Below are 27,850 nucleotides of genomic sequence, written 5' to 3'. Positions count from 1 at the left end.
TCTCCGGATTCTCATACACATGGGCTGTAGAACTTTCCTATCCAAGTAATTTCTGTTTCTCAGATCGCTGCCAAGTTGGCACTTTTGTTTGGTCGTCAGGGCCATCTTGCCTCACCTTGACCTCATTACCTCTCATTACTCATCGATGTGGAGGCCTAGGATCCTTTCGTTGCCCCCTACCAACCCCCACGCTCTTCAAACGGCTCTTCACTTAAACTGCGACGGATAACTCGACAATGGCCACGGCGCTGAACGAGGATGTCTACGCCCACCTCCTGACGTTCATATCTTCCCCGGCCGACCTCCTCGCAGTGGCGCTTACCAGCAGTGATCTATTTCGCCTTGGCATGCCAGAACTGCGCTATCGTTCTATCAGGATGAACTTGGGAAACAACGCGCTTTGGATGTACCTGGCGGAGAACCCATCATTGGCGTCTAGGGTGCGGGAACTCGTGATCCTAAAGGACAATGCGCATAGTCTGTTGGTTAAGAAGGAAATGGAACGGCTTCTTATCCCTGATTTGCGGAGCGCAGTGCCTCCACGAAGAATAACCAAGGCTGACGTGGAGCAATCTGAAAGATTGTTGATCCAGGCTCTACGAGTACTCGTCAACCTTGAGAGCTTTGGTTGGCATCGTGTGGCTCCTTTGATCAGTGAGGGACAAAAGGTGCTGCCGTCGATTGGATTGCAGTCATCTACTAGTAGCGATGCCCCGCCTGAAGTTTACTCAGAAGATGTTTGGACTGCGTTGAGGAACCACACCCAAGTGAAGAAACTGATAGTCATGAATATTGGGCGAGGCCAAATGGTGATTCCTGCAAGTACCTGGTCTGTCTTTGATAGTTCCGTACGTGTTCCTATACCTTTATTTTATGTCTATGAAAAACCATTTCGGTAGATGTATACCCTTCGGAGCCTCACACATGTAGAGTTGAAGCTGTGCTATACACCAGCGGAAGACGATGGTTCGGCTCCTAAAATCAATACTGATCGATTGCAAGCATTCCTGCACTCATGTTCAGATCTTGAGGTGAGGTCTCATACTAGCCTCTACCATCATTGCCGACTTTGATCCATCATGCTTCATATAGTTCCTATCGCTAGAGATATTCGATCGCCGCTTCCACGCAGGCCATGGACGGCGCCTATTCACCGATATCTCCCCCATTCTCATAGGGATCACATGGCCCCGACTAACCTGCCTCCAACTTGGCGATGTGGTTGTTAATAAACAAGTCATCACGCTGTTCTTGAATAGACACCCCACACTCCGAACTATTGCTGCGGATCTCTCACTTTCTGTCAACGAGCGCGCACAGAACTTTGAATTGGATATGACAGGCTTGAAAAAGGGTGCCCTACCGAATCTTACACATCTCGTTGTTCACCCCAAAATGGCCCGTCCTATTCTGTGTGGTGTTCCAGACCACTCGACGATTAGAGAACTTGCGGCTGTCAAGCCGCGTGTTTGGGATGCGCCTGAGGTTGAAATTGAGTCTCCAATGGCTTGTTTTGACACGTGGAGCGAACTTCCGCTGGAGAACACATATGTAGATGAAGATGACAACACCAGACTGGAACGCGCTTTTAGGCTCAAAGAGATGAAACATCTAAAATCGTTATCTCTTTGGAACGTCACAGAATTGGAGCAGCTCGAGGCACTAGCAAAGTTAACCCCAAACTTGGAATCTCTATCGATACATCGATGTCTGATCAGATCTGTTGTATGTCCCCCTTCAAACTCTATTGACCCTCAGAGGCATCATAACATTATACTGACTGGCATACGCTAGTATTCTAACCCAACCCCCCATACCCTCTGGCTACCCTTCCTTGCCAATTGGCCATGCCTCACAACGATCAAGGGCATATACCTATGGCCACCCACAAAGGGCCTGGAAATGACGCCGGAACTTGCTAGAGAGATATTGAAAGCATGCCCGAATATGAAGGAGATGAAGGAGATGATGGATATGCCGTGGACATGTCATAATGGTGAGGTTGTCAAGTTTAAGGAGGGTGGAAAGTATGTCATAGAAGTGCAGGTATGAACGGACCTTTGGTCGCGCGTATGCACTATACTCTCTGTCACTCGAGACTGAGTAGGCGTTTGTTTTTGGCCCACCCAGATGTACTTTTTCAGCTGTCAACGTTGTCAACAACGGAGTGAATGATGTGATAGAAGGAAGGTTCTGCAGAGCGATTCCTTTCACAGCTGGTTTGCATCTGCCAATAGAATTGGACGGTACTGTGTATGTATGAACTTTGAAGCTTTGAAGAGCTTGAATTCAAATGTGAATTTTCAATATAGCCATCATCCGTCACTGCATGCTCCCAACCCGGAGAACAAAAAAAAATCGTAAGCATTACAGGAATCAGTCAGAGAAGCTGGAGAGAAGATTGAAGTTGATTCAAGTTGTCAAAGTCTACAACAAGGGGCTGCGAGCGGAAGATCCCGAGAAATGCGACTCCCTTCGTCTTGTCCCATCAAAGTCCCAAAGGAGTTGAATCTAGGGTCTGATAGGTGAGACCAAATCAGCGCGAAGATACTATGACCTACCAGCACCTCGGCGCACCCTACGAGTCGGCAGTCACTGATTGTCACATATTTTGGCTGGACAAGCGTGACTCTCGTTTTCCAAGTTGTCACGCAACATCACACTTGTCCAGCCAAAATTCGTGACGATCAGTGACCGCCGACTCGTAGGGTGCGCCGAGGTGCTGGTAGGGCATAGTAACGCTGTGCGTAATGCGATAGACTGGTAGTATTCGCGGTAACACTAGACACAGAGTGTAACTTATAGTAACTGTCCAATTATTTGTAGAAACACTATTCTATAAGCCTTGATGCCGTTTTGTGGGGGATTCATCTCGAGAAGCTGATTGGATCGATATCGATCTTTTTCGGGATTCTCTTGTGGATGACTCCACCATCGCAACTTCCTCTTCCACGTAGATGTCGTCGTCTTCGACATCCTCTTCCAGTATAACGTTCACTGGTTCCGATTTCTTGGAAGATTGTGTAGTTGACGGAAGCACCTAACGGCATCTAGAATTGTACCGTCTCAGTGGGAGATTGTGGTAAAGCGGTATAAATCTTTGCTTCTCGGCGGCTCATGGTGTCGATATATTTGATAAACTTTTCGTTCTGGGGTGTCTGCAGCTGGGAATACTGTCTTGCGTGGTATTTATACGGATTCTTCTCAACGCTGCGGTGACTAACCCTACTTGTTTTGACTGCGGCACAGCTACTACGAAGCGCAGCAAGTCTACTTGTTTTGACTCACAGTGGTATGCTACGGTGGGTAGGAGCGATGAGCAATGAACCAGGCTTTGCGGCGGATGATATCGAAGTGAAGCTGGCTTGATTTAGTCTTACCTGCCCGATATATTGGACCCTGTATTCAGCTCCTTTGAGAATTTGATGGGACAAGACGAAGGGAGTCGCATTTCTCGGGATCTTCCGCTCGCAGCCCCTTGGTCTACAACCGCGTCCACATGTTGCGACTGACCCGCCGCTTACTACTAGGTCGTTCTCTTCTCCAACGAACTCAGACGCGGCGCTGCGTCTCCACCGCCACCACCTGTGCTCTCAGTGACGACGCTGAGGACTTTGGCAACTACAACGTCATCCTCCCAGAAGAACCTTTCGTCTTCGGCGTGTCCCACATCCAACCACTCCGGCCTGTTCCGTCACATATTGAACGACCTTACTATGCTTCGGTGCCGCCGCCAACTAAAGAACTCAAGGGTAACGGAAAGATCGAACTTGGAGGTGAAGAGGAGGCCAAGCTGCGAGATGCGGCACGCTTGGCTCGAAACGTTAGAGAGTTCGCTGGGACACTGGTCAAGGTATGTCCCCATTGTAATTTGACGATGTGTAACTGTGAATTCATTGATGTGTTTATTCAATTCTCGAGGTAGGAGTGACGACGGACGCTATTGACAAGGAGGTGCACGAGTATATTCTCTCGCATTCCGCGTACCCTTCGCCGCTGAGGTATCACGGCTTCCCAAAGTCGTGCTGTACAAGGTGGCTTGTCTCGTGGTGGTGATAACACATAGGTTGATATGTTGATCAGCGTTAACAACATCCTAGTCCACGGAATCCCAGACGAGTGAGTCAATCCGTCAAGCTTTCACTAGATGTTAACACTGAACCGAACCCAGCCGACCCCTCGAAAATGGAGATATAATCAATATTGACATCACCGTCTACTTAAATGGATACCACGGGGATACATCCCAGACTTTCCTCGTCGGCGAAGTCGTAAGCCCCTTGTTCTCTCTTTCAACCGTTCTACCCAACCAAATCACATACCCAGGACCAACAAGGCCGCGAACTCGTACACTTCACCAACCTCGCCCTCGAAGCAGGTATCAAAGCTTGCGGTCCCGGCCTGCCGTTCAAAGGCATCGGAGAAGCAATCCACAATCTCCTTAAACCTCACCCATATTCCACCTCATCCCAGTTCACCGGCCATGGCATTGGCAAGGTGTTCCATAGTGAACCGCACATTCTGCACCATCGTACGTTATCAGACATTCTATACTTCAATTTGGAACCAACGTGTGATGCAGTGAACAATGAACCTGGTAAAATGCAACCAGGCCACTGCTTTACCATTGAGGTGCGTGTGTACACATTGTATGCTTTGTGAACATGACTCACAGTACTGGCTAGCCATCGATAGTTCAAGGAAACAACCCTATAGGTTGGATATTCCCTGACGGTTGGACGGCATCTACAGTGGTAATTATATCATTCAGCTAAACCTGGTGATGATGCCTGACAAAAGACTTCAGAATTGTGCTCGAAGTGCTCAAGCCGAACATATGGTGCTTATTACACCATCCGGCGCGGACGTGCTTACTCGATGAGGATATTGCATTACAGCAAAAAATAGTCTACTTTTTCTATGTACAAGTCGTGAAAGCAGTGAAGAAAAAAAAGACGATTGAAAAAGTTAGATAGTAAATACATCACGATGGCGCGCTAACCCGCTCCTGAAGAAAATTCAGCAAAATCTGTGTAACGTCCACGGGCTCCTTCCCTAGTACTGTGGCGCTCTTCGCTATCACTGGTTTGGATTTGTTCAAAAGCGATTGCAGATCCCCTGCCATCTCCCCCGTCATACCCCTCCTTAACCTCTCAGCCATTGATATCCCCGGTCGCCCTGCTCCTGCTCGATGACGCTCTTTCGCCCCCATAGGGGCGTCGGCTTTTTGAACATCCATCATGCCGTGATTATGATTATGGACACGTTGTTCTTCAGCCTCTCCATCCCCTACGCTGGTTGTATCAAACTCTGGTTTGGACAGCCACATCGCAAGTTGAGTAACGGAGTACAGGAGAACTCCTTCAAGATTCCGTCGAGCAGTAATGACACCCTGTCGCACGTCCAACGGCGTGGAGTATGTGCCTGGAAGCGAGGCTGTTCTGCTGATACTTTGCCCTGCAGGTCGGTTGACAAGGTCACGCAGTACATCGAGGGTGCAATTCCCCAGCTCGAGGAGTGTCCCGAGGGAGGCGGGTTCTCCTACAACGATCTTGGAATGCTAGATGGAAGTAGGTTAGTTACAAAGTTGACAATGACAAGCGCAGATCGTACAGGAACAATGAGTGCTTCACTGATCGGCCAATCTTCTTGAGAGGTTGAAAGCACAGTGTCCGCCCTACTGATGCAAACAAGCGTCCCAATGATATTGCTGGAAAGCCTGAATAGCCGATGTATGAGATGCGCTACCAGAGGGCGTTTCAGAGGGTCTCCACCAGAAGGCGGAGCTTTCTCGAACAGTGTCCGCTCATCGTTTGTTACGGGCTCAAACAAGCTCGTCAAATGGTTTGGATGGGTAATGGCGTAGTTCAACTGTTGGATAAGCTGGAGAGCGTGGGTTGTGAACACCCGAAGAACCTTGTTCACAGCTGGGTTTACGTTGGCTGCTGCTGGGACACTGGCAGCGATAGCATAGAAGAGGTTCACAACCTGTTCAATTTCTTCGACCAGTGGTAGGGTAATAGTGTCTCCAATTGTCCATGACAGCGCACGAGATATCTGGTCCCCGTAAAGCTGAACGAAACCGCAGGCCTCGGAGTCGAAATAGTGGTTCTGGCGTCCTAGAGCTGATATCACAGCTGCAACGACTGATATCATTGCGCAATATGCTACATGCGCATGGCTCCTTTCTGTCGGCAATTCTGGAAGTGTGACGTTTATCTGCCCAGAGCTGATTGCGGCGCTGATGAAATTGTTGCTATAAGCAGCTAGAACGCCTTCGCTAGCGAACCGTTCCGCAGCAGTGGCATTGCTAACAAGGGCCATGTGGAAGAGCAGAATGTGAGGGGAGTAGAGTGGTTGTTTGCGTGATAAAAGGAGAGGGAGATCCAAGAGACCGACAAGGTCTATGTGAACGTACAAGTCTAAGCTAGCGCGAATTACATCAGTTTCTTGGCACCTTGCAAGCCAGAACGCCGACGACGAGGTAAGATCTGCTCGGGTGCATTGCTCAAAGACAGAGACGAGCAGTTCCATATCCCTATCAAGGTCAACATCCTTTCTGCTTCTGGCCGCAATGAAAACCACACGAAGAGCGTCGATTACCATGGTTAGAGTCGCTTCTACGGTTATCGTAACGTTTACACGTTGCGTTCCATTGACGACCTTCGGCCTCCCTATCAGGCTTCGAGATTGCTTTGTAACGAAGTATATTATCTGTAAAAGGGCTCGGTGAAAAGGAATAGGAAATTGCCCAAGGAACGATCTCGCTGGTGATTGGGCCTCGTTCGTTATGATGCCCCGCAAGTTTTGGACTACCTCCAAGAACGATTGAACTTCTTTGGCTTTGTCTGTCGAAGAGAACCAGGCAAGTTCTAGTATCGAAAGTAAGAGCGATAATCTTGTCCCATGTATAGTTGCCATCATATCTCCTGACCTCTGCTCCGCTGCAATGTCGTATGATAGGGTTGCAGCTATTGATAACAGGATGGGCCTGACTGTATCATCGCTTCGAAGGTATGCAGTGACCCGACGAAGTAACGTCTCCCAAGCTTCAGCCAGAGCCGTCTGCGAATGCGCCAGCGAGAGGTTCAGGTTAATAGACAACAGTTCCTTTTCTACCACGTCAGCAGGCTCGTCCATGCCATCGTCGCGCGGATAAGCGTGTAGTCGACTTCTCAGCAGAGTCGGACTGAATACAAAGCTATCGCCGTATTCGCGTTCAGTCACAGGCTCCTGCAATTCCAGTTGTTGGAGGGTAAGTCCAGGGAAATGTCTCTTCATGTGCTCTATGATAGAATCGTGGAGCTGGGGGGCGAATGAACTTGGGGAAGCCTCCGCAAGAAGCTCAGTGAGCTCGTCTTGAGATTTTAATTGAGGAAGAATCCGAAGGTAGCTTTCGGGCTTTTTGGTAGAAGGTTCGGATCCATTCAACTGGATATGTATGCCGATATCGAGACTAACAATGCGGAGTGCAAATGACCTGACAAGGGTGCGATACGCATGCATTGCAATCGCTTCATGGTGATTTGAACGCGCCGCCTCATCAAAAACTGTGGATTCGATTATCTCATAGTCGGGAGCAGGTCCAACCTCTGTGCATGCAGCAGACACAATTTGATCCCAGAAATCTGCATCACTCCGCAGTGGTTGAAGAACAGCCATATGCTCAAAGGCATGCTCCCAAACAACATTGAGAAAGCGAAAGACGGATGCTAGGAGCTGCGGGTTGGCTTCCCACAGCTCTCTCCAGGTCAATAGCATATCCCGAGCGGCTTCAAGAGCACTTGTAGGGGCGTACATCTCCTCATCTCCGGCCTTCTTGTCGTCACCTTTCGCCTCCAAAGCCTTCACATCAGAAGGAGCACGAAACTTTCCCGTGACGAAGAGACCGGAAAGGGCCGGTTCTTTGTCCACAGCCAGGGAAATAAAGTTCCAAATCCCATTGCGGAGGGCAAGTTCGTCGTATGGATGTGAAATAATACGGACAAACAGAGCGACAGTGGTTTCGGGGTTTGAAAGATGGCCAACGATTGTAGGGGGAGACGGGGAAGCACAGGAAAGAGATGCACCGAGAGCAGTCAGGAGTCGTATTGCTTCCACTGGCAGTATTGTATGTACTGTACGATCGCTGACGTAGCTGGCCAAGACGTTGATTGGGTCATGCTTCATTTGGCCTTGCTCCGTAGTTGGTCCGCTAGTAACACGAGCACAGAGAGCTTGTTCCAGAAGACATGGCTTGGATGCCATGTCAGTTCTCAACTTGTAGGTGAGTATCAAACGGCAGAGACGGAGGTGGTATGCAAGGAGAAGAACCAAACGGCTGATGTCACCCTGGCGTCGAGCCGCGGCCAGCATTCGGAGGACATGTGCCCCAGAGCTTACAGATGAGACCAGAGGGTTAATCGTCGACGTCGTAGCTTTGAAGAGGAGAGCATCTGCAACCGACTGGCTCAAAGTTGCAAACGGTCTTTCCTCGAGCAAAGGTGGAGCATGCTCTAGGACTTCAAGGTAAAACGAAGTTACACGTTTTCCAATCTCGAAGCGGTCTCCTAGCTGGTTATATTTCCAGCCCAGGTGTTCTATCCATATCTCGATGTGCACAAATCGAGCAGCACGAAGCAGAACTTCCTCCTTCACTTGTTGAAGTCGAACATTATCTGGGACGATGGAAGTTGACGCCTCACGAAAGAGTTGCTGCACCAGGTGAAGTAGCGCGAGAGTCATCGTGTATTGCCCGGTTGCGCGCTCTGTTGTCAACGCAGCGGAGGCAAACCCATGCACTTTATCTGACCCGAATAACGTCGTTGTAGAGCGGATATATAGCCAGACGCGACCGGAGTAGTTTGGAATGGCAAGGAGGGCAGAAAGGACGCTTATTGCGGATGTGATGAGTTTTATGCGCGAAGGCGACTTAGCACCCCCATTTGAACGCGATAGAGCTTCCTCCAAAATCATAGTCGTAAGCTGGACTAGGTCAGGTGGTTGTGACTCGGTCATGGTATGGGCTACCACAGGTTCCCCATCCTCCAAAGAGAACATGAGCTCTGCAGCTTGTTGAGGGTTATCTCGGATGACGCTCCGCACAAGATCTAGCACGTCAGTAATCATGTCCTCGTCTCCATGACTGTCCCTCTCCATTCCAATGTCTCCGATCTGTAAGGTCATTATTTGTGCACTTCCCCGTCGACCAAAAGAAACATCCCGGTAAGTCCCTCCGGAGCCATAGTCCATCCTCTTCCGATTTACATAGTCCGTCAATATTTCCAGAATGACCTTCCAACCAGAGTGCTCATGCTGCCAGCAAACGACAACATGGTCGGCCCCATCTCCACTCAGCACTTTCCCTGTTGACTTCGCTGGAAGGACGGATCCACCAGGAAGTCTGATGGGCCGGAGATTGAGGTACGTAGGACCAGAGTTTGTTTTAGAGGAACCATATCGCTCGGGCTGCCTTTCATAGATGGCATGTGCGCCAGTGCAGGCACTGAGAGGCAAGACCTGAGAAAACGTAGGCAGCTTGTACAGGTAGTGGAAAACGCAAGTATCACAGTCCTTGCGTTCTTCGCTGAGACCCTCGCCCTCGTGAGAAGAGTCCGCAGTGGATAGCGAGTCTGTATCGAGGAACCCAGATCCCGTCATGGCACGGAGAAGGCGGGTGAGAGGCTTGACTTGTATGGGAAACCTTTGTCGTGCAACGTCGAGGATGGCTCTTCGAGCAATTCCGGTACGAAAGTCTGCTTCCCAGAATTGCCGACATATGCCTGAAACCGAGGAACTCTCACTCCTGCCGAAGAGTGCTATCCACACTTCGACTAACGCGTCAAATTCTGGAATAAGTTCAACGGGGACAAGCTCCACAATCGCCATGATGAATCCTGTCGAGGGCAAGGTTAGCTAAGACGTTGAAAGTTCATGAGGAGAAACGAACCCTTCAAGACAGAGCGGAACGCGACTGCATTGGGATCTGATATAGATGAGCCAGTCCTCCAAGAGACAGCGGTAACGAACAAAGGGGAGTTTGTAAGAAGATTGCCGAGGAGGTTGAACAGCCCAGCTTCTGGTTCAAGACATGTTTTTGCCATTTGGACATGCAGTGGTTCACGATTCTGGCGCTGTGATATGGCGTCGAAGAAGGTTTGGTATGAGGGTGGAAGCTCCTTGATTTCTGCAGCCTTCGAGTGCAAGCGAGACAGGACATACGTCCATGCTAAGTAGGTGCAACAGTATTGACTGTCTCCGTGGGTAGTCACGAGCTCGTGAATGCGTTGGAGAGAGGTAGGGGATGATGTGTAGTTATCCGTATCTTCGGAAAAGTCCAAAAATTGTGGATCGCTCAAACTTTCCAGTTCGAGGATTTCGGTAGTGATGAGAATCCAAATTGCAGCACAATCTTGTTGCATCTGCCTGCTTTCCTCATCCAGCAAGAGGGTATTGTTTGCTTGCGTGGAACCTAGGCATGTGCCGTATGCAGCCTCATAGATTGTCACCACCAGCGGTCCTGTGCACTGAACGTAATTGAACATCGCCCAAAACAGCACCTCCAAAAGCACTAATTGATCCTTCAACGACTGCTTCGCCCACTGTGAAGCCTTCTTCGGATCCCCGGTTAACTTCGATGGCAGCACCTCCTTCGTTTTCCGGATGTACTCGGCCACAATCTCCTCTGCGAATTTCGTGCCATCAGGCAAGACCCTGGGAACGAACTCAAGGGCGAATTCGTGTAAGCGGTGATCTGAGTTGCCCATCACGTAGAACAGAGGAATGAGGACCCGGAAAGTGTGAAGCCGTTCCGCGTCATAGAACGGCGTGATATTCTCGGCAAGTTCAGCAGCAATGGCCTCCAGCGAACCACTAGACGTTCCAGACAGTCCATGGCTAAAAATGAACGCACGAACAAGGATGCAGGCTTGCACTTCGTCGATCTGGAACTTGTCGCTGACGGCGAAGACGCACTCCTTTTGCCCGTCATCAACCTGAACAACCTCACCATCTGGCAGTGGAACCGAACCACTTTCTATCTTCTTCCTCGACGCGGCTGATGGCTTCCCAAAAACGTCCGTGACGCGTCTGAGCTGCTCTTTTCGTGGTTCGAGATATGATTTGATCTGATCCAGATGGACTCCATCTTGCTGGGTCAAGATTTCGTGCAGGTTACCATTTGTTCTGAGAACATAGGACTCAATAACGCTTCAAATGAGGAATATAGACTCTTACATGTCGATGATATCCGACCGTTTCGAGGATTCGCCGGCATTCGACATAGCAGACGCGGTGTGGCTGGTAATTTGAACAAATCTTGGACAAATCCTGCTTGTGCGTGGATTTACTCACCAGCTGGGCGTCGCGTCACCTGACGAGAGCTGTTGATCCAATGACAAGAAGACCTTGATAGTCTGAGCTGAGAAGAGGAAAAAATTCTCAATAAGGATACTTACTTGCTGTCGACGACAAGGTGTCGTTGAGAACGCGACAAACAATGCCAAGAGAAGTTCTGTTCGTTGTTTGGTTCAGAAGCCCAAGCCACGCAAACAGGAATTCCTCTCAAAGCCAACATTGAGCCAACTCAAAGCTTGAGCTTTCTAAATTGTAGCCAGGGAACCGTTAAACTACACAAAATACTTTTGATGATTTTTTTGTGGCTGAAAAGGTCAAGCTGCACCTTAAAAATACAGGGGACTGAGTGTATATGCAAGTCCTCTCAGTCGTAATGGGAAAAATTGTACAAGAAATTGTAGCACGAATGCTTGAACCTCCAGAAATATTATCATCTGCTCACAACTAGGTATGATATATTTCATGGACGAAGGCGACGACTTCTTCTAAATGCTGAGCTTTAAAGGGTCTGTCAGAGGCGACTATTTTCTTGGGTTTGGGAAATTTGGCCTGATGCCGCTTTGCTTAGAAAAAGTGCCTATGCGATATGTAAGGAATGGTGTGCGGCGAGACCCAATTGATTTTAGTACTTACACGAGGCACAGCGACAAAGGGACTTGTAAATGAGTAAAGCGAAAGAAACATAAAAGTGGAGAAGAACCGACACACTGTCCTAATTAGGTGGACGCCATCAGTCCCGCCCTGATTCGGCCCGCCTCAGCAACATCAGCGTTTGCAAAAATAGTTGCTCCGTACCTTTTTCTTTCCATAGCCTATCCCGCCTTTCAACGATTTCCTTTATTTTCAATATAACGAGTACAGGTACCATGTATCAATTTGTCCGACTTCTGTAAACAAGTTGGGAAGAGACGGCCATCGAAAAAGCCTCAGTGGCGGAAGTTCGAATCACTGGCTTGTCTGAATTGAGGTTGACTAAGAGGTCCTTATTGTACATAAACTTCCGTCCCCGCCGCCCAAGTAGCCTTCGGCTTATAGTTCAAGGCAGACTTCATTCGTTTCTGGACCGTAACATGAAAGTTCGGATGTGGCTCCAGAATATTTCGCCCCTTTCCTAGATGGATACTAAACAGAGTGATATCACTTTGATTGACTACACTAAGTATAAGCACTTACCTATGTTTCGAATGCCAAACGCACTGCGCATCCTGCCATGTAAATTTTAGAGGCATGACTTCCAACATCCACCAAATCTTGTAAATCACAAGATCGTCGTAAATGGGCTGCAGACAATCAATATCGTCGAGTTCCCGCTCTGCAAGCCCAATGGGTTCGGGAGATACCTCAATTCGGGCTTGAGCCAGGGCTGCAGGATCGAAAATCACCCCACATCCCGACGCGATCACTTCCCTGACCATCCATCGCAAACTAATATTGGCGAGAGATTCAAGGGTGCTGTTCAGAACGGCCCCTCCTCCGACGTCTGGAACTACAGTTCAACAAATCTGTGTTGATTTGAAAAGCGACAAACGTCCTCACCACTGTGACACCCTGAGAACCAGACTTCCAAAACATCGGCTGGTATCACCTGCTCCTCCATTACGGGTGCATATGCCTTTCCTGTATCTTTATTTTCCGTAAAACTTGTCCCGGTGGGCGATAATGTGTATCCGAAAGACGCTTGATGTTGTGGCTCATCTGGGGTAGACGATTCAGGAGCCGCGAAGGTCAAATCTCCAGTTTCAGGACCAGTTCTCAGATTCTGGTCTTCAGATGCGTCGGTAGGTCCAGGTCGGTGATATAAATTTGGCTGGAACTTGGCACGGTGCTTTGGTAAAATTGAGTTGACGCGAAGGGCTTACACGGCCGGGGGGGGGATCACTCGCCTCATCAAGCGAAAGCGCATGTCGGAAAATCTTGATACCCCTGTTTGCATTGCTGAAGGGGAGCGTCCGACCCATAACGACGCCGACGCTTGCGACTGTATCCCTTACATTATTTTTAATCAGCCTGTAACGGAGCTTTGAAAACAACAAAAAAAGGCGTACCAAACGCCGACGAACTCAACATCGACATTTCGACAGTACGTCTGCTTGAAACCTGCGCAAAGCTGTATTCCAGCCGGATCGGTACGTTTGTAAAGCTTGTACGCAAAAGGCATTTGGGAATCGTTGTCTCGAGGGAGGAGTCCAACCTATTTAAACATCAGATTAAATTAATTTTGACGACAGCGTTAAGAACCTTGTACAAGAAGCCAGCCAACGCCCTGAAAGATGCACATTATTGAGAATTTCAATGAGGTTGTGAAGGTCATACCTCGCGGTATAAGCGCCCCTAGAAAACCCTGTAGGTAAAGGTTACTATGAACACGCAGAGAAAACGGGCCATTGGAAGCTCGCTGCACACCAAACAGGCAAATCTTATCCCCAGAACGATAATTCTGCATGATAAATCTGTAGCCATCAAGGACATGGGCGTCGAGATACCTGAAAAAGTCAACCTTACATATTGATCATCTCCTCGAATTGTGACGTACCAAGCAAATGCAAGGTCCAAAACCTTTGCGCCCCATTCAAAGAGAGGAGACACTACGCCCGGCTGGAACCATGTGCCTATTCCCGCCTTGGGGAGAGCGAAATGTGAGCGTTATCTGCCTATGAACGTTCTGTATTGTTTGTTAGAGTTACCTGGTAATAGCACAGTTGCTCGGCAGTGTCGTCCTTCTTCAACAATGCAAATAACTTGACTACGTTAGTGTTCTACATATCAAAAAAAAGGTGAATCAGTTTTTCAAGAACAAGAGAAGGAATGCGAGCGCCCACATCTTCATCGTACTGGCTGGAAGTTCCGTCGAAGCATAAAACAAGTGTGCATGGTTGTCTTGCGGGATTCGCCATCCTATGCGAAGCCGGGAAGTGGAAGAGAAATCCAGAGGGAATTAAGCGCCGGGAAGTTACAAGAACAAGAGATATATATTCTTCTTACCCATGTCATCTTTAATCGCGCCCATCGCTTCCATGAATGTTTTGGCAAGCTACAATTCCCAACGTTTCTCCTTCTGGGAAGCCGCTGAACAAAGAAGCTCAGCCAGTTCCACACTACAAGCCCTAAAGATAGGAACCAATGACATCCAAAGTTGTTATCTTGGAGTGAGAATGGCAACTTAGACGGTGATCATGGGAACCCTCAAGCTTGAGGCTACGGCGTCAAATGCAGGCCATGGGAGCCATAAGTCCACATGGCTTTCCCGCCGGGCCCTTAGTCTATGTTAGAAAGATGCTGGTTTGAAGACCAAAGAGACGTAATGGCTACCGGTCGCGTGCTTAGAGCCGAGATTCGAGAAATCCAGATGAGCGACCAGTGTGCGACGTAGAGCGTGGCGTGGTCCAAGTGTTTTTGAGTTCGGTAGAATCACGGAGGATTATCACAGAATGCACTTGCAAGAGAGTTCCCATGACGCGATGGATTAGTTCAAATTTAGAACCACATTGACCCTGAGAGCCCACCGTGGGCTTGCCGTCGTTACTGTATGTAGAATTCGATAGACAGGGATGGCACTGGACTCGGAAGCCTTTGACATTGGTTGCAGACTGCGCGCTATCCCGAGTCCAAAGCCTGTAGCCACTTCGAGTTGACTTCGAGGCAACTTCAAGTTCGAGGTTGAACGTTGAATGACGTTGATTGTTGAGTGTTGAAACTTGAAGCAGGCTATGTAGTCTTCCGGATCCGTGGCTAGACTATTTGCAAAATCGGGTCTTCTGAAGAATGAATTAATGAGGACGAGAGCAAACAGGATGTGGCAAAAATATTTGCAAGTTGAAATATATTTGGCGACTCGGCCAAGTCCATTCACAATGAGTTCAAATCCACGGTCCTTTCTGAGGGTAATTAAAGTAATTCAGAAGGATACCAGTACTGGCACAGCGACATGTACAGAACAACCAAAAAGACGCCAGACCAACGAAGTATGCAAGTAGCTATCTCAATTCAAAGGGATATCCACGGTATCACCAACATCATCCTCCCCAGACTCCAACGAAATATTCGAGAACGATCTCTCTTTCTCCACAGGTGGCGGAGGGGGCACCTCAATACTCGAAGGCGTAACCAACGACTCCGCAGCGAGGCCATTCTCAGTTAACGGCGGAGGAGGTCCTTTCTTTGCTTGAACCTCCGGCATAGCTGGCGGCGACGACGGCGTAGGGGGGAACTTGAATTCGCGATTCATCGTCCCACTCCTGCTTTTCCTCTTCGACTCGGCACTTGTAGTCCGCTCGAGCTTCAAGCGGTCTGCTTCCGCCTCGTCCCCAGGTTCTTCCGTCGTTGACTCCAGCTGGCGCGCAGAGGTGGGTTGGTTGACAAACGCGGAAGCCTGGTTGGGGGGAGTAGCCGTCGATTGGCGGGCAGGCGCGGGCATTGAGGCGCGGTAAGATGCAGGTGTCTGTTTGTTGGGAGCTTGTGGGGTGTTCGGAGGGTGAGATAGCGAAGCTTGAGACATGGATTGTGGCCTATTGCTCAATCCAGCCGAGCCGAGCGGCGTGTTGGGTGTGGCACCGAGGTAGTATGATGCAATAGGGATCATTTTCTTCTCGGAATGGCACGCCAGAATCCACTGTGGTTGGACAACGGGGATGCTCAGCTGCAATGCGCGCTGGTACTCAATACCAGGCGGACCTCCAGAATTTCCGGCCGCCTGTGCACCGGTAGGTGTCACAGCTGGGGTAGTGCATACAAAGTGGGTGGTATCGATCTGGATTTTATCGCTCCACTTCGCCTTCATCTCCCCTAGTGCCAGTTTAACGTCCTCCAGTAAGGCAGGATCCTGGACGTTGCCGAAGCACACACAAATGCCAGATGTGTCGGTCATAGTGTGCGTGCGCACGCGGATCAGATTTGAAGGGAAGACGCCAGCGGTGGTGCGGAGGATGAGCTGGAAGGAATACTCTGTGTTAATCTCAAGGCCGGAGAGTTTGGTTGAAGTGTTGGTCATGGGTGACGGTATCGCAGCTAGTCGTTGTCCATTTCTGTATATATCAAGAGAGCGGAGCTTGGCGGTGGCGAGCTGGACTGTTGGCCATTCGAGGGTTATGGAGGTCTGGGTGACGTTTCGCACCTGCGACGATTAAGCGCAGATTCAAGGAGTAAAACGACGACACACACTTGTAGATCAGGGAACGCTGGTGTAGCCTTCCCGAATTCACTCAAGATATCATCTTGAAGCTCCCAGAAATCCGCTTCTCGTCGTTTCTCCTCTGCGTGGTTTTGGTGAACAGCGATGTTCACAATCGATCCCGTCGTTGCTCCTGGGGGCAAAAGTATTGATGGAAATTCTATCAAGTGAGCTCTCTCGCCCAACAAGATCTATAAAAGCTGTTTTGGAGTTGTTCCTCGATACATTGTGGCAAAAACTCACTGCCATGCCAGCATCTGAATGAGTCCGCTAATTAGCACATTCACGAAGAAAACAGCGTCAAAACCGAACCTAGCTTCCCCACCGTAAAGGTGAAGCTGTCGGGAGAAGTTTTCGAGGGCATTACGCTGGTATAAGTTACGAAAAAGGCGGATGGCGGACGTTGGTAACGGGGATAAATTCAACACTGTGTAATTTGTTTCCCACGAACGAATCTCGTCCCTGCCGGCGATGAGCTCACCAGTCTCTCATCGACCACCTCCATGAGCTAGCGGACTGCGTACACGGCTACGATGGTGCCAAACGATGGCGTGAACGATATTCTCCAACGTGACCCCATGTACTATTATCGCGGACGGAGGGATGGATTACACCGTGCTGTTTCCTCGAAATACACCATTCTAGGGTTCATATCGTCCGGGACATACGGACGCGTGTATAAAGCCCAAAGCTTGGAAGAAGACCAGAAGATACACGCGATCAAGAAATTTAAACCAGACAAGGAGGGCGACGTGATAACTTACACTGGCATCAGTCAAAGCGCGATCAGAGAGATTGCGGTACGTGCAGAATATACGTTGATGTGGACTAGATGTTGATTAAGGGAACAGCTGAACAAGGAGATCGACCACGAAAATGTTGTGGCTCTCAAAGAGGTCATCCTCGAGGACAAGTCCATTTACATGGTATTCGAATACGCGGAACATGACTTTTTGGTAAGGCGACCCCTTGCTTTTCAAACCGTTGCTCATTGTTGGAAAAGCAAGTCATACACCACCACTCCCAAACCCTCCGACAAACCATCAGTACTCCAGTGCTAAAATCCCTAGTATATCAACTTTTTAACGGCCTCTTATACCTTCACTCCTGTCACATCCTTCACCGCGATCTCAAACCCGCCAACATCCTCATAACATCCAGCGGAGTAGTCAAGATTGGTGATCTTGGTCTCGCTCGGCTCATATACCAGCCTCTGCAACCACTCTTCGCAGGAGACAAAGTGGTTGTGACCATCTGGTACCGCGCTCCTGAATTGCTCCTAGGAGCAAAACATTACAACAAAGCCATCGATTGTTGGGCTGTAGGCTGCGTTATGGCAGAACTGGCAAGCTTAAAGCCTATTTTCAAAGGGGAAGAAGCGAAGCTGGATTCAAAGAAAAACGTGCCTTTTCAACGCGATCAGCTGTTGAAGATCTTTGAGGTTGTAGGTACCCCAGATGGTCAGTGCTTGCGACATTCATTGTCAATGAAAAAGTCGGCTGATGCGATTATAGAGCAGGACTGGCCCGGTCTTGCAGATATGCCCGAGTACCAAAGCATGAAACGTCTAGACCAGTGCGTATCCTACATTTCCTCTCTAATCACGATTCCTGACCCATATCAGCTTCTCAAATCGCCTATCTGACTGGTGTCAATCACGTATCCGCTCCCAGCTGGGGTACGACCTACTCCGGCAGCTATTCGCATACGACCCAGACAACAGGCTCACAGCCCGCGAGGCCCTCCAACATAAATGGTTCCAAGAGGACCCCAAGCCAACCTGGAACGCGTTCCAAACCGTTCCAGGACACCAAATACCCCCTCACCGACGCATCACACAGGATGAAGCACCCTCCATGATGCCCATCCCTGCGCAGAACACTTCGCATCATGGGGGACACGGGCATATGGGAGGTCCGTTTGGTCAATCGCATTCCAAGCCTGGAAGTTCGGCGAGTTTTGCAAGCCTCAGTGGAGGTGGCCATTACGGTGGTCATGCTAGTGGTGGAGCTGGTAATGGTACTCATGGACCCAGTAGGAAGAAAGCTCGGCTGGGTTAGCACCAGACTATTCGCATGGTTTTCTGAATCGTTCTGTTCAGCACACATTGATAGGACATCATTTGAATTAGCATTCGCATAAAGCACTTGTAACGCTGTACGATACATTAGCTCACAAAAGCATCCTGCCAGCCCACCTAGGCATTGGGATACACTCCCTCACATTATCCACACCCCCAACCCACCCAACAAGCCTCTCAAAGCCCATGCCAAAACCGGCATGCGGAGCGCCTCCATACCGTCTAAGCTCCTCATACCACTTATACGCTTCCCTCCCCAACCCTGCTTCCTCCATCTTGCGCTTAAGCACGTCCGCCCTGTCCTCCCTCACACTCCCACCAACAAGCTCACCGACCCCAGGTACAAGAAGATCAAAACACGCGACTGTGTCTTCCTCTCCCTGCCCTGGTTCCCGAGTGTCATTTGCGCGCATGTAGAACGGTTTGAGGGAGGCAGGGTAGTCAGTAACGAACACCGGTCCACCCACCAACACGTCCGCAAGCCAGCGCTCATGTTCGCTTTGTAAGGGCTTACCCCATAGTGGTTTAAATTCAAACTTCGAACTGGCCCTTGCATGGTCGAAAGAGGCCAGTTCTTGTACAGCTTGGGTATAAGACATTCTCGTCCATGCTTGGCTATTTACATGCGAGAATGCCTTTTCCATTGCGGCGCGTTTCTTTTCGTTGCCGTCTTTCCATAATACGTCTATGTCGTCCTTCATGCTTTGTTCTCCGAGAAGCACGACGTTCCTAATAGACGCTTCCACAAAACTGCACACTTCGTCCAAACCCCGTTGATCCTTGGTGTGGGGACCGAGGATCCACTCGGCTTCCAACATCCAGAACTCAGCAAGGTGTCGACTAGTTAAGGACCGCTCAGCGCGGAAACACGGGGAGAGGGTGTATACCCGTGATAATGCTGTGGCAAGGGCCTCTAAGTGCAGTTGGTGGGAGACAGTGAGGTATGCCGGGCGCGAGAAGAATTCGGGCGGTGGTTGTAACGACGTTTCAGGAGGAGGAGAGGATGGTGGTGTGATAGATGCTGGGTGTACACCCTCAACTGGGGATATCCGAAAGGCTTCTCCGGCGCCTTCAGCGTCGTTGCCCGTTAGTATTGGGGTATGTACGTAACAGAACCCTTGAGCCTGTGCATGAGTCAAAATGACATTGAGAATAAAATGATACGAAGACTGACGGCAAAAAAAGCGTTCATTTGACGGGCTAACGAGTCCCTTAGTCTAACCATGGCTGCTATATGAGATGTGCGTGCTCGGAGGTGTGCATTGTCGCGGAGGTATTCGTTTGCGAGGGCATGCTTCTGTATAGGGTATGCCTTTTAAGAACAGGTCAGCACAAGACCTAATCAAGGGAAATTTTGTCGAGCTGAATGGATTGAGGTCGTTGCCGGTGCCACGAAGCCTCTGCACTTCATCCCGTTCGTTGCGACACATGAAAAGGAAAAGGCACGACTGACCACTGGATCACATTCGCCCAAAACTTCAACTTCTCCATCCTGCGCTTCATCCACCAAAAGTTCATGCGACTGGCCAGCACCAGGCGAAGACACGAGTTTGCCCGTTAACCGCACAGCGGTTCCTGTCGTCAGCCTGTAATATTCACCAGACTGAGCAACGGAGTACAGGTAAATGAAACAACGTGCAGACCTATCAGATCCATTTCCCTTGAGAAAAACAGCTTGTAAGCCCTTATATGAGCTTCCGTCGGTCAGCACTGCAAAAGAAACGTTCTTCTGCTTTCGGATGGATTTTATCCACCCAGAGACTGTCGTTGTTGATGAAGACGACTCGGGGGTTTCGGCAGACAACAGTTGGCGGATATTAGGCGCAAGACGGTACGCTGCTGGGTGTGGTGGTGAGGAGGAGGCCGCGGTGGACGCCAACCGGCGAAAGAACATTGGTCAAGCGAGGAATATTTTTGGTCACGAGACCGAGCGCCCAAGCACGCTGACAGTGAAACGCGCACATGGTTCAAAGTTACAAAAAAAAGCTTTGACAGTCAGATTATAGATAAGGTGCAGGAAATTACCCAAAGATATCCCCCGCAAGGACATGCACAGGCAGCCACTTTTCTTTTTCTTTTTCTCGAAAACATCGTTTGATCCTTGAACAAAAAATTTATATGTATGGAAAACTGCATATGCGTCCTAGTATGGTTCACCACTGTTGGAAAAAGAATATCCAGTCTTTCGGGAAAGCCGTTGTCACGGATATAGAGGTGCGTAGTCGCGGCCGCCACTTGAGCATCCTGTCAAAACAAGAACTACTAAGGGCTGATGTTCAACATGGTGATGAAGAGCAGATGGACCGTCAGTGATTCGGACATTACGGATGGTGTGAAATTTGGTGCAATGGTGAAGTCAGATCGCGAGGCTAAATATTAGTTTATGTAAATCCTGATTTCAAACAACTCTTTCCTTGCTACAAGAAAAATTAGGGGAAGGAGGAAGTGCTGGCAAAATCACCATGGCTAATCTTTGACGAAATCGAGGACGGGAGACGTAGAAAAAATCACCATTTCCGATCCAGTATGTAGTAGACGTCGCCGGAGAGATAGAGATGATTTGTGGAGATAGCCGTCGGGCCGGAATGCCAGCTCCCACTGAATGTTCGATGTCAGATCGTTCAACTTTCCACGTTTAACATTGTGAACAGGACTCAGGAGAAAAAAAAAATTCACCTCATGGAAGATAACGCAGGGTCAAATTGGGGTTTTGCTACGCGCGGACACCAAGCCATCTCTCCATAGGCTGGAAGCTTTACGGAAAACGAAAACAGTCACACCATCCCCATTTCACCTGCTCGATCGCTGGAATGCGGCGTCAGGTGTCTCAACGTAAAAGATCTTTCCCAGTGGATTCCACGAGAAAGAGGACGTTCCTGGTTGCAGTGCTTTGCGCGCGTCTAGTATGGGCGCGACACGCGAGCCAAGAAAGCGCAGGCAGCTGGATAGAGTTGTGAATTGGCCATGTGGACAACATAGAAACGTACGCAATGTTTCAGGAACGGAGTGGAGAAGTAGCAGTTTCTCAGAATGCGCTGATAGTGAAACGATGTTGAGCAAGAAAATCTAGAAAAATATCTCCGATACTGTAGGTGTCGTCAGCGCCACCTGAAACAGAAAAATGGGATGACGATGGCTACTGAAAATTATACCCGCATCGAAAGTGTGATCCACACTTACGTTTCTTCCTCGAAACTTCTTTCCAGAAGCTAACCCCCCACAAGGAGCTACATTTCGCTTTGTAGTCCTTTCCTTTTTCCGAAGAACAAGGGTAAGGCTTCCGGAGTGTTCAAAGAAATGAAAAACGCACGCCAAGGACTCCGCGCTCTAGTTACCAATCTAGCACACCACGCCGGAATAAGGACGCTCTTTGAGGCTTCACCAAGATTAGCTTACAATTTCACTACCACCCACCGTGCGCAATGAAGGAAGTCTTGGAAGAAATCTAATTGCGAAAATCCGGAGGCGGATTCCGCACATTATTCAATTCACTGAACGTGTCCCCACCTTTGTTTCATCTGGTTGCACAAACTCTTGACCTCTAATTTTTGACTTTCCAAATCTAAAGGTTTTTTCGAGTGTGAGTGAGTTGAAATGTAGTCACCTCATCCGCTTTGTGTTAGAGGAAGCCTGTGTGTTAGGAATGAAGGACCCTGGAAAATCCTAAGGGACGCTCCCGAGATTGGCCTCATGGTGCCGTCACTGTGGTAAAATCAATTCATTGCTTTGAAGGTGTAAGCACATGTGGGTAGAACAAATTAAAAGGTTTACTCACCGTAAATGGGGTTACGTTAGAGGCGCTATCCACGAGGAACGATTTTGCCTCGGAGGGGCATTTGCCATTATCGCTCTCTCACAGATTTCATTTCCGTTCGCTTCTCCAGGGTGAAAAGAGTTTGAGAGTCATGATTGCCAGGCTCTTGGTATCACGGGCGTCTAGATGTACCTCAGAGCACCTTGCCCACCAATCGGCTATCGGGGGTGAGGGCGGTTCATCGTAAGCACCAGAAGTCAGCGAAGAGGGGCAGGGTTGAGCCAATAGGTCATCATCGCGTGTACGATGGCGTGATTCTGGGGTAGCAAGACAAGTTCCTGTATTCCAGGATCTCCATAAAGAATACCTGTCGCCTCAGTTCATAGATGAGCCACACACAGGTGCGGGAGATAACCGAGATAGTTTGGTGAGGAGGTTTCGTATTGATATTTTCGGTGTTAAAGAGCCCTGGTACTGGTAGGCGCCAAAGCGTGACATACCTTGAGGTACGAGAGAGAAATACCGAGCAGATCGGTGTGAATTTGGGCCTCACAATTGCCCATGACGACGCTTTCGTCTACGGGTTGTAAAGCGGCTTGAGCTTGGAGCTCAGTCTCGTGTATCGGTTTTGAATCTAGATCCCGGGGTCAGAAGGCGAGTGTGGAAGACAGGACCTATAAACTCAACAGGTTCAAGGCGGTCCTACGGGACATTTAAATTCTCTGTAACCCTTGAGAAGGTTTTTGGCTAGAGGGCGTGGCGCTTTAGTTCAAGATTTGGTGTTGAAACTTTGAAAGGGATTAGATCTCATTCATGTTCGTTGAAGGTGTGTGCCAAGCTCCAGGAGTTCAGCCTGAGAATGCAGGTTTAGGGGTTGGAGAACGGCACGCCGTCAGCTTTGATAAAATTCAAGATAGATTGAGCAAAAAACATGGGCCAGGTTTAACTTGAGGCGCAGGGGACCAGGGGTCAGCGAGTAAAAGCGTGCGCAACTGGTTCCTCGTTTTAAGTTCAAGTTGAAGTCAGAGGCTGAGGCTGGGTGTGCAGTGACCGTGGGAATCCTGTTTTGTTGGCAATTCGAATTGAATCAAAAATTGGTGGCTACTCATAACAGCGTCGAGGATGTCCCAAGTCGTTGGCAACGTGCGTGAATTATATCCTTGCTTTGAGCGTGGTTAATGACTTTTAACAGACAGCGCTTGCGTACGCTCGCGTTTGGCACCATGTTGACGCATCCGAGCGCATTCTAGGAAAACTGGCTGAGCGCATTGCACTCGTCTTAATGGGCAAACACAAACCCATATACGATCCCAGCGGTGCGTCAGCCTTGTCTTTAGACCAGAGCAATTGATAGAGCCTAAATTTCTTAACAGTGGACTGCGGGGACTACGTAATTGTGACGAACTCGAGAGCGGTGAGAGTGACTGGAAAGAAGCAGGAGCAGCTGCTCTTCCGAAAGCACTCTATGTTCCCTGGAGGGTTGAAGGAGACGCCCTACGAGAGTATGATGGTGAAGAACCCAGACCATGTACGTTCCATTTCAATACCATCGGTTTTCGGGTTGTCTGACTCCGTTGCTTTTTGGCGTACAGGTCATACGGCATGCGGTGTCGGGCATGTTACCCAAAAACAAGTTACGCGAACGACGGCTAGACCGCCTGAAAATATTTCCTTCTGAAAATATGGGCATCTTGGGCATGAATATCATGCGGAGTTGGGAAGATGGGACGTTGCCTTCGGATTTTGATCCCTCGAAACCCGTCACTGGTCTTACCCTCCGGGAACTACGAGAAAAGTGTCAATCTCCATAGTATTCTAATTCATTTTATTTAATTGCATCTCTCACACATTTAGCATGCTAGAGTCATTGTCAATTACAGCCTGCATCATCTTGGAGCGCCCGTAGGTATTGGGCGTCAAGCACCTGAAGTTATTTCCACAAGATGATCTCTCAGTATTCACAGCGGTGTAAGACATAACATGAAGACAAGAAGCACCAGAAACTCCAAAAGGTGAACCGGAACAATGAGCATGTTTCCGCTTTGTGTTTTTTTTGTAAAACATCAACTTTTTGAGACGGTCTCTCATCATCGGACCAATCTGCCTCTTTATTGAGAGCTCTTCGGCCCACTCCACGAGCACTACCATGTGGGGGTGAGGAAGACCCCATAGAACCCCCGCCGACATCGACATCTTCTCCCGCCGACGACGCCGGAGGGCATCCTTCCCCTTGCCCTTCCCTTGGTGCTGGTAATGTATTGTGCCATCCAGGTTAACATATTTTTGGGCCAAAGAAAGAAGTCGACCAAGCGCCTGTCGCCGAGGTTCCTCATCTCCATTCTTCCATACAGATGGCGACCCAATACCAAACTTGAAACTTCGACTTTCTTTGTCGTCAGACTCACGACACCCGGTGGCCGTGTTCTATTTCTTCCTCTACTTCACTTTGATGTCTTCATCATCATCGGGCACTCGTCTCACAGGCCGCCGAAGAGTAACTATATTTCAACAGTTCTGCCTTCCTTGCGCGAGCCGCGGGTTCACGACCACCGGTATCGGTAAGTTCTATTTCCGCGTCTACCTGTCTCATATTGATTTCTTCTGCCTCGGGTGTGTAAAGCGTATTCCTCCCGTACAGACGGCGACGAAGTCCCATCTAGCCTTCCTTGTTGTCGGGCTCACGACCTCAGGTGGCCGTATGTCTATCTCTTCCTCTGAAGTTCTTCTATGTTGATGTACCCTGCACCTGGTGCGTAAGGGTGGTCCTCTCATAGCAGCGGAATGACTATGGAGGTCCAGAGATCCAGAACGTCGCCTTTTCTTGTGGTGGCCGTATGCCCTATCTTTTCCTCTGCTTCCGATTGATGCTTCTGCCTCGAGTACACCCCTCCAACAGATGGCGAAGAAACAACAGAACTGGGCCCTCCTTGTCGTCGGACTTATGACCTACGGTGCCTGTACGTCCAACTTGCTCGGCTTCCCCCTGTTACGACTTCGGCCACAAGAATGTGACCAGTATGCGGCCATAGTATTGGTGTTATCTTCGGATTGGTTTGGCAACGCCCTGGAACCGTACAATCCACCACTCCTCAATGCATGAACCTCCCTCGGTTTATTTTTATATCGATGCAGATCCTTTGGCCTCGACATGCGCTGCTACTTCCACCTATGGTTTCTTTGCTTTCCTAGCCGTCATCCTCCTCGTGGTCATCACGTGAGATCCCTCACTGTCATCCCCGCCCGGCGTCTGGTTCTCATCGTCCTCCGTTTTAGCTTCCTCGTCTTGCTCATAGTTTTCCTTGACAATGTTATGCCCTTCCTCTTCGTCCTCCCCCTCCTCCTCTCCCTCTCCGTCTTCCTCGTTGTCCTCCTCCTCGTCCTCATTGTCACCCTCCTCATCCTGCTCCTCCTCGTTATCCCCTTCCCCTACTTCCCCATCATCATCATTGATGATTCCAGCACCTTTGATCTTTACATCCCTCAACCAGGTTTCATCTTCGCTTTCCTCCTGATCATCATCCCAGACTCCATTTGGGAATGCAGTCCTCACACTGTCTTCCCAGCCATCGGGTACCCTGGCTTCCAGCAGCCGTGTGACATGTTCCTGCACTATCATTCCTGCAGGAGCGAATCAGCATTAGGTAACGCCAAATGGGAACATGACGAACCAATGGCCATGAGAGCGGATCCGTCGAAAACTTTGTACATGTCTCTGAATCGTGAACCCTGGTCCCGTTTTGATAGTTTTTTCCCTTTCTTCGATGTTTCTTTATATTCCTCATCCTCCTCACTGTCATCTTTGTCCTCGTTCTCCTCTCCATCCTCATCTTCCGAATCAAAGTCGTCTTCATCATCGGACCCATTACTGGGTGTCTGTGATTGCTGCAGGCTTGAGCTTCTAGATGCCGTATTCTCTACGCTGCCTCGCCCTTTTGCTGCCTGTCTCTCTGCACGTTTTGCGAGCCTTTTTGCTTTCCGTTTCGCTCGGTATTCGCGTGAGATGTTCAGTAGTTGGCCCCTCTCGCTGTAATAGTTCGCAGCGAAGTAATGAATAGATTTTAAAAGATCCTCAAGAGTGACAAGATAAATTCAAATTAGTTGCGAGGATATTCACACAGTGAATTCGAACTCACCGATGATGGAAGGGGCAGAAAACGCGATTCTCCAGAGAAATTGGCATCCGCTGCCGTTTCACCAAGATAGCTATGGTCATGAGCGAATTTTCTCCGCTTAGCCGTGCGCCTATCGATCCTTTTTGGCTTACGCTTGAGGACGTTCAGTTCGTCGCCGTCCTCATCTTCTTCGTCACCTTGCTTGTCTCGCTCTTCCAGGGCGGCTTCAACAAAGTTTGATTGCGACAACTCTTCTAGTTCTACAGAACCGTCCTCTGTAGCTGAAGTAGGAACAATTTTCCACCTAGGAACCTTTGCGGTCCCACCAGCATCCCTTGCAATCCAATTTCCACGAATGTCGCGTAAAGCAAGCTTTGCATTCCGCGGCTTGAGATTGGTAGATGAGCTTTGGTACACCCGAGAGCCGTCCGTATGGAGACGGAGACTCGCCAAATCGTAGACTGTGCTTCGCCGTGGTACGTTCATGGAAACAATACTCAGTACGGCAAAAGAAGGGCCTCGACGTTGTGAACAGAAGAGATGACAAACATACAAAAACAAGGATGCCGGATCAACGCCAATTTCAGAGGTGACCAGTGAATGTTGCGATGCGAGATTTCGAAAACTTGGAGAAATGGGATAATTGACAGGAATCCCAGACAACTTATGGGACGTAAATCTGACAACTTAACAAAGATGTTACGTGGACCATTCCAATCAACCTGTATTTCTGGAGGGACTTAGAGGGACTTGCGTTGCGATTGATTTTTCGGGACCGATAATTTTTAGTTACCGTGATATACAAATTGTCAGTGCCGCGAAAGTTGTAAGGTCCCGGGCCTTACTACGAGTCCTCGGACAGCCTCGGACTCCTCTATTTTGTAACATGCCTCCTGCAACGCCAAATTTCATATCGCGAATTACAGTTGATTTACCAACTTAGCACAGTGGGCGACTCAGAGTGTTAGCGCTGGAGAAGTAGCAGAATATAGTTTATACGAGAATTTCCGGGAGACGGGTTGAATGGGCCGTCTTATCGCCGTGCCTGGATATGGTGAGGTATGTAGAGCCTAGTTTTTAGACGAAGCACGTCATCGAGATTCGAGAGGATTCGAGCTAGCGTCCATGGTTTGTGCCTGAGCCTTGAGGCTTTGAGGCCTTCTGACTCAAAAAAATAATCAGCCAAGGAATAGCAAAAAATTCGAACTGAGAGTTGAGGGACCAATCCTATCGTGGAATGGAAAATGAGGTCAACGCCCCAGGGATCATGGATGAGGATAGAGACGGAAAACTTGAGACGAACCAAACCATATGTAACTTAGTTCTGTGGATGTAGTGACGATTGATTTTATGATAATTAACACTCCAGGTCTTTCCGGTGCTCTTGCTTTTGCGATATCAAT

The 27,850-nt window shown here is 49.2% G+C and overlaps 8 protein-coding genes across 8 annotated transcripts; 3 read left to right on the top strand and 5 right to left on the bottom strand.

Moving 5' to 3' along the window:
* Positions 1-236: 236 nt before the first annotated feature.
* On the top strand, positions 237-1,794 carry LACBIDRAFT_311211 (uncharacterized protein; the record flags this gene model as incomplete). Its single annotated transcript, XM_001876847.1, has 3 exons — positions 237-848; positions 900-1,031; positions 1,093-1,794. The coding sequence occupies 3 exons, from the start codon at positions 237-239 to the stop codon at positions 1,792-1,794; spliced, it is 1,446 nt and encodes a 481-aa protein (XP_001876882.1).
* Positions 1,795-4,909: 3,115 nt separating this feature from the next.
* Positions 4,910-11,554, bottom strand: LACBIDRAFT_323208 (uncharacterized protein; the record flags this gene model as incomplete). Its single annotated transcript, XM_001876373.1, has 8 exons — positions 4,910-4,918; positions 5,003-5,560; positions 5,584-9,875; positions 9,929-11,163; positions 11,215-11,277; positions 11,332-11,398; positions 11,436-11,438; positions 11,476-11,554. The coding sequence occupies 8 exons, from the start codon at positions 11,552-11,554 to the stop codon at positions 4,910-4,912; spliced, it is 6,306 nt and encodes a 2,101-aa protein (XP_001876408.1).
* A 763-nt stretch (positions 11,555-12,317) lies between these two features.
* Positions 12,318-14,228, bottom strand: LACBIDRAFT_311208 (uncharacterized protein; the record flags this gene model as incomplete). Its single annotated transcript, XM_001876372.1, has 10 exons — positions 12,318-12,456; positions 12,508-12,820; positions 12,871-13,159; positions 13,218-13,320; positions 13,380-13,525; positions 13,587-13,597; positions 13,648-13,817; positions 13,868-13,953; positions 14,019-14,090; positions 14,154-14,228. 10 exons carry the CDS (start codon positions 14,226-14,228, stop codon positions 12,318-12,320), a joined length of 1,404 nt encoding a protein of 467 aa, XP_001876407.1.
* A 1,646-nt stretch (positions 14,229-15,874) lies between these two features.
* Positions 15,875-16,871, bottom strand: LACBIDRAFT_158584 (uncharacterized protein; the record flags this gene model as incomplete). The annotated part of the gene is made up of 4 exons (XM_001876371.1): positions 15,875-16,444; positions 16,492-16,692; positions 16,745-16,758; positions 16,814-16,871. Coding segments are annotated over 4 exons (843 nt in total), but the record flags the coding sequence as incomplete, so codon positions are not given.
* A 208-nt stretch (positions 16,872-17,079) lies between these two features.
* LACBIDRAFT_319506 (uncharacterized protein) lies at positions 17,080-18,561 on the top strand (the record flags this gene model as incomplete). The annotated part of the gene is made up of 6 exons (XM_001876846.1): positions 17,080-17,301; positions 17,353-17,457; positions 17,505-17,961; positions 18,016-18,076; positions 18,126-18,300; positions 18,379-18,561. 6 exons carry the CDS (start codon positions 17,080-17,082, stop codon positions 18,559-18,561), a joined length of 1,203 nt encoding a protein of 400 aa, XP_001876881.1.
* A 133-nt stretch (positions 18,562-18,694) lies between these two features.
* On the bottom strand, positions 18,695-20,358 carry LACBIDRAFT_166907 (uncharacterized protein; the record flags this gene model as incomplete). The annotated part of the gene is made up of 4 exons (XM_001876370.1): positions 18,695-19,705; positions 19,756-19,893; positions 20,059-20,167; positions 20,225-20,358. Coding segments are annotated over 4 exons (1,392 nt in total), but the record flags the coding sequence as incomplete, so codon positions are not given.
* Positions 20,359-23,457: 3,099 nt separating this feature from the next.
* Positions 23,458-24,179, top strand: LACBIDRAFT_188597 (mitochondrial 54S ribosomal protein YmL23; the record flags this gene model as incomplete). Its single annotated transcript, XM_001876845.1, has 4 exons — positions 23,458-23,478; positions 23,528-23,651; positions 23,709-23,863; positions 23,928-24,179. The coding sequence occupies 4 exons, from the start codon at positions 23,458-23,460 to the stop codon at positions 24,144-24,146; spliced, it is 519 nt and encodes a 172-aa protein (XP_001876880.1). The 3' UTR covers positions 24,147-24,179.
* Positions 24,180-25,501: 1,322 nt separating this feature from the next.
* Positions 25,502-26,933, bottom strand: LACBIDRAFT_311203 (uncharacterized protein; the record flags this gene model as incomplete). Its single annotated transcript, XM_001876369.1, has 3 exons — positions 25,502-25,953; positions 26,004-26,403; positions 26,469-26,933. The coding sequence occupies 3 exons, from the start codon at positions 26,931-26,933 to the stop codon at positions 25,502-25,504; spliced, it is 1,317 nt and encodes a 438-aa protein (XP_001876404.1).
* Positions 26,934-27,850: the final 917 nt, after the last annotated feature.

The sequence above is a fragment of the Laccaria bicolor genome, genomic scaffold (assembly GCF_000143565.1).
Source record: "Laccaria bicolor S238N-H82 LACBIscaffold_4 genomic scaffold, whole genome shotgun sequence".
Classification (NCBI taxonomy): Eukaryota; Fungi; Basidiomycota; class Agaricomycetes; order Agaricales; family Hydnangiaceae; genus Laccaria; species Laccaria bicolor.
Note: the sequence above shows the minus strand (reverse complement) of the source record. Positions and strands in the feature narration are given on the sequence as shown.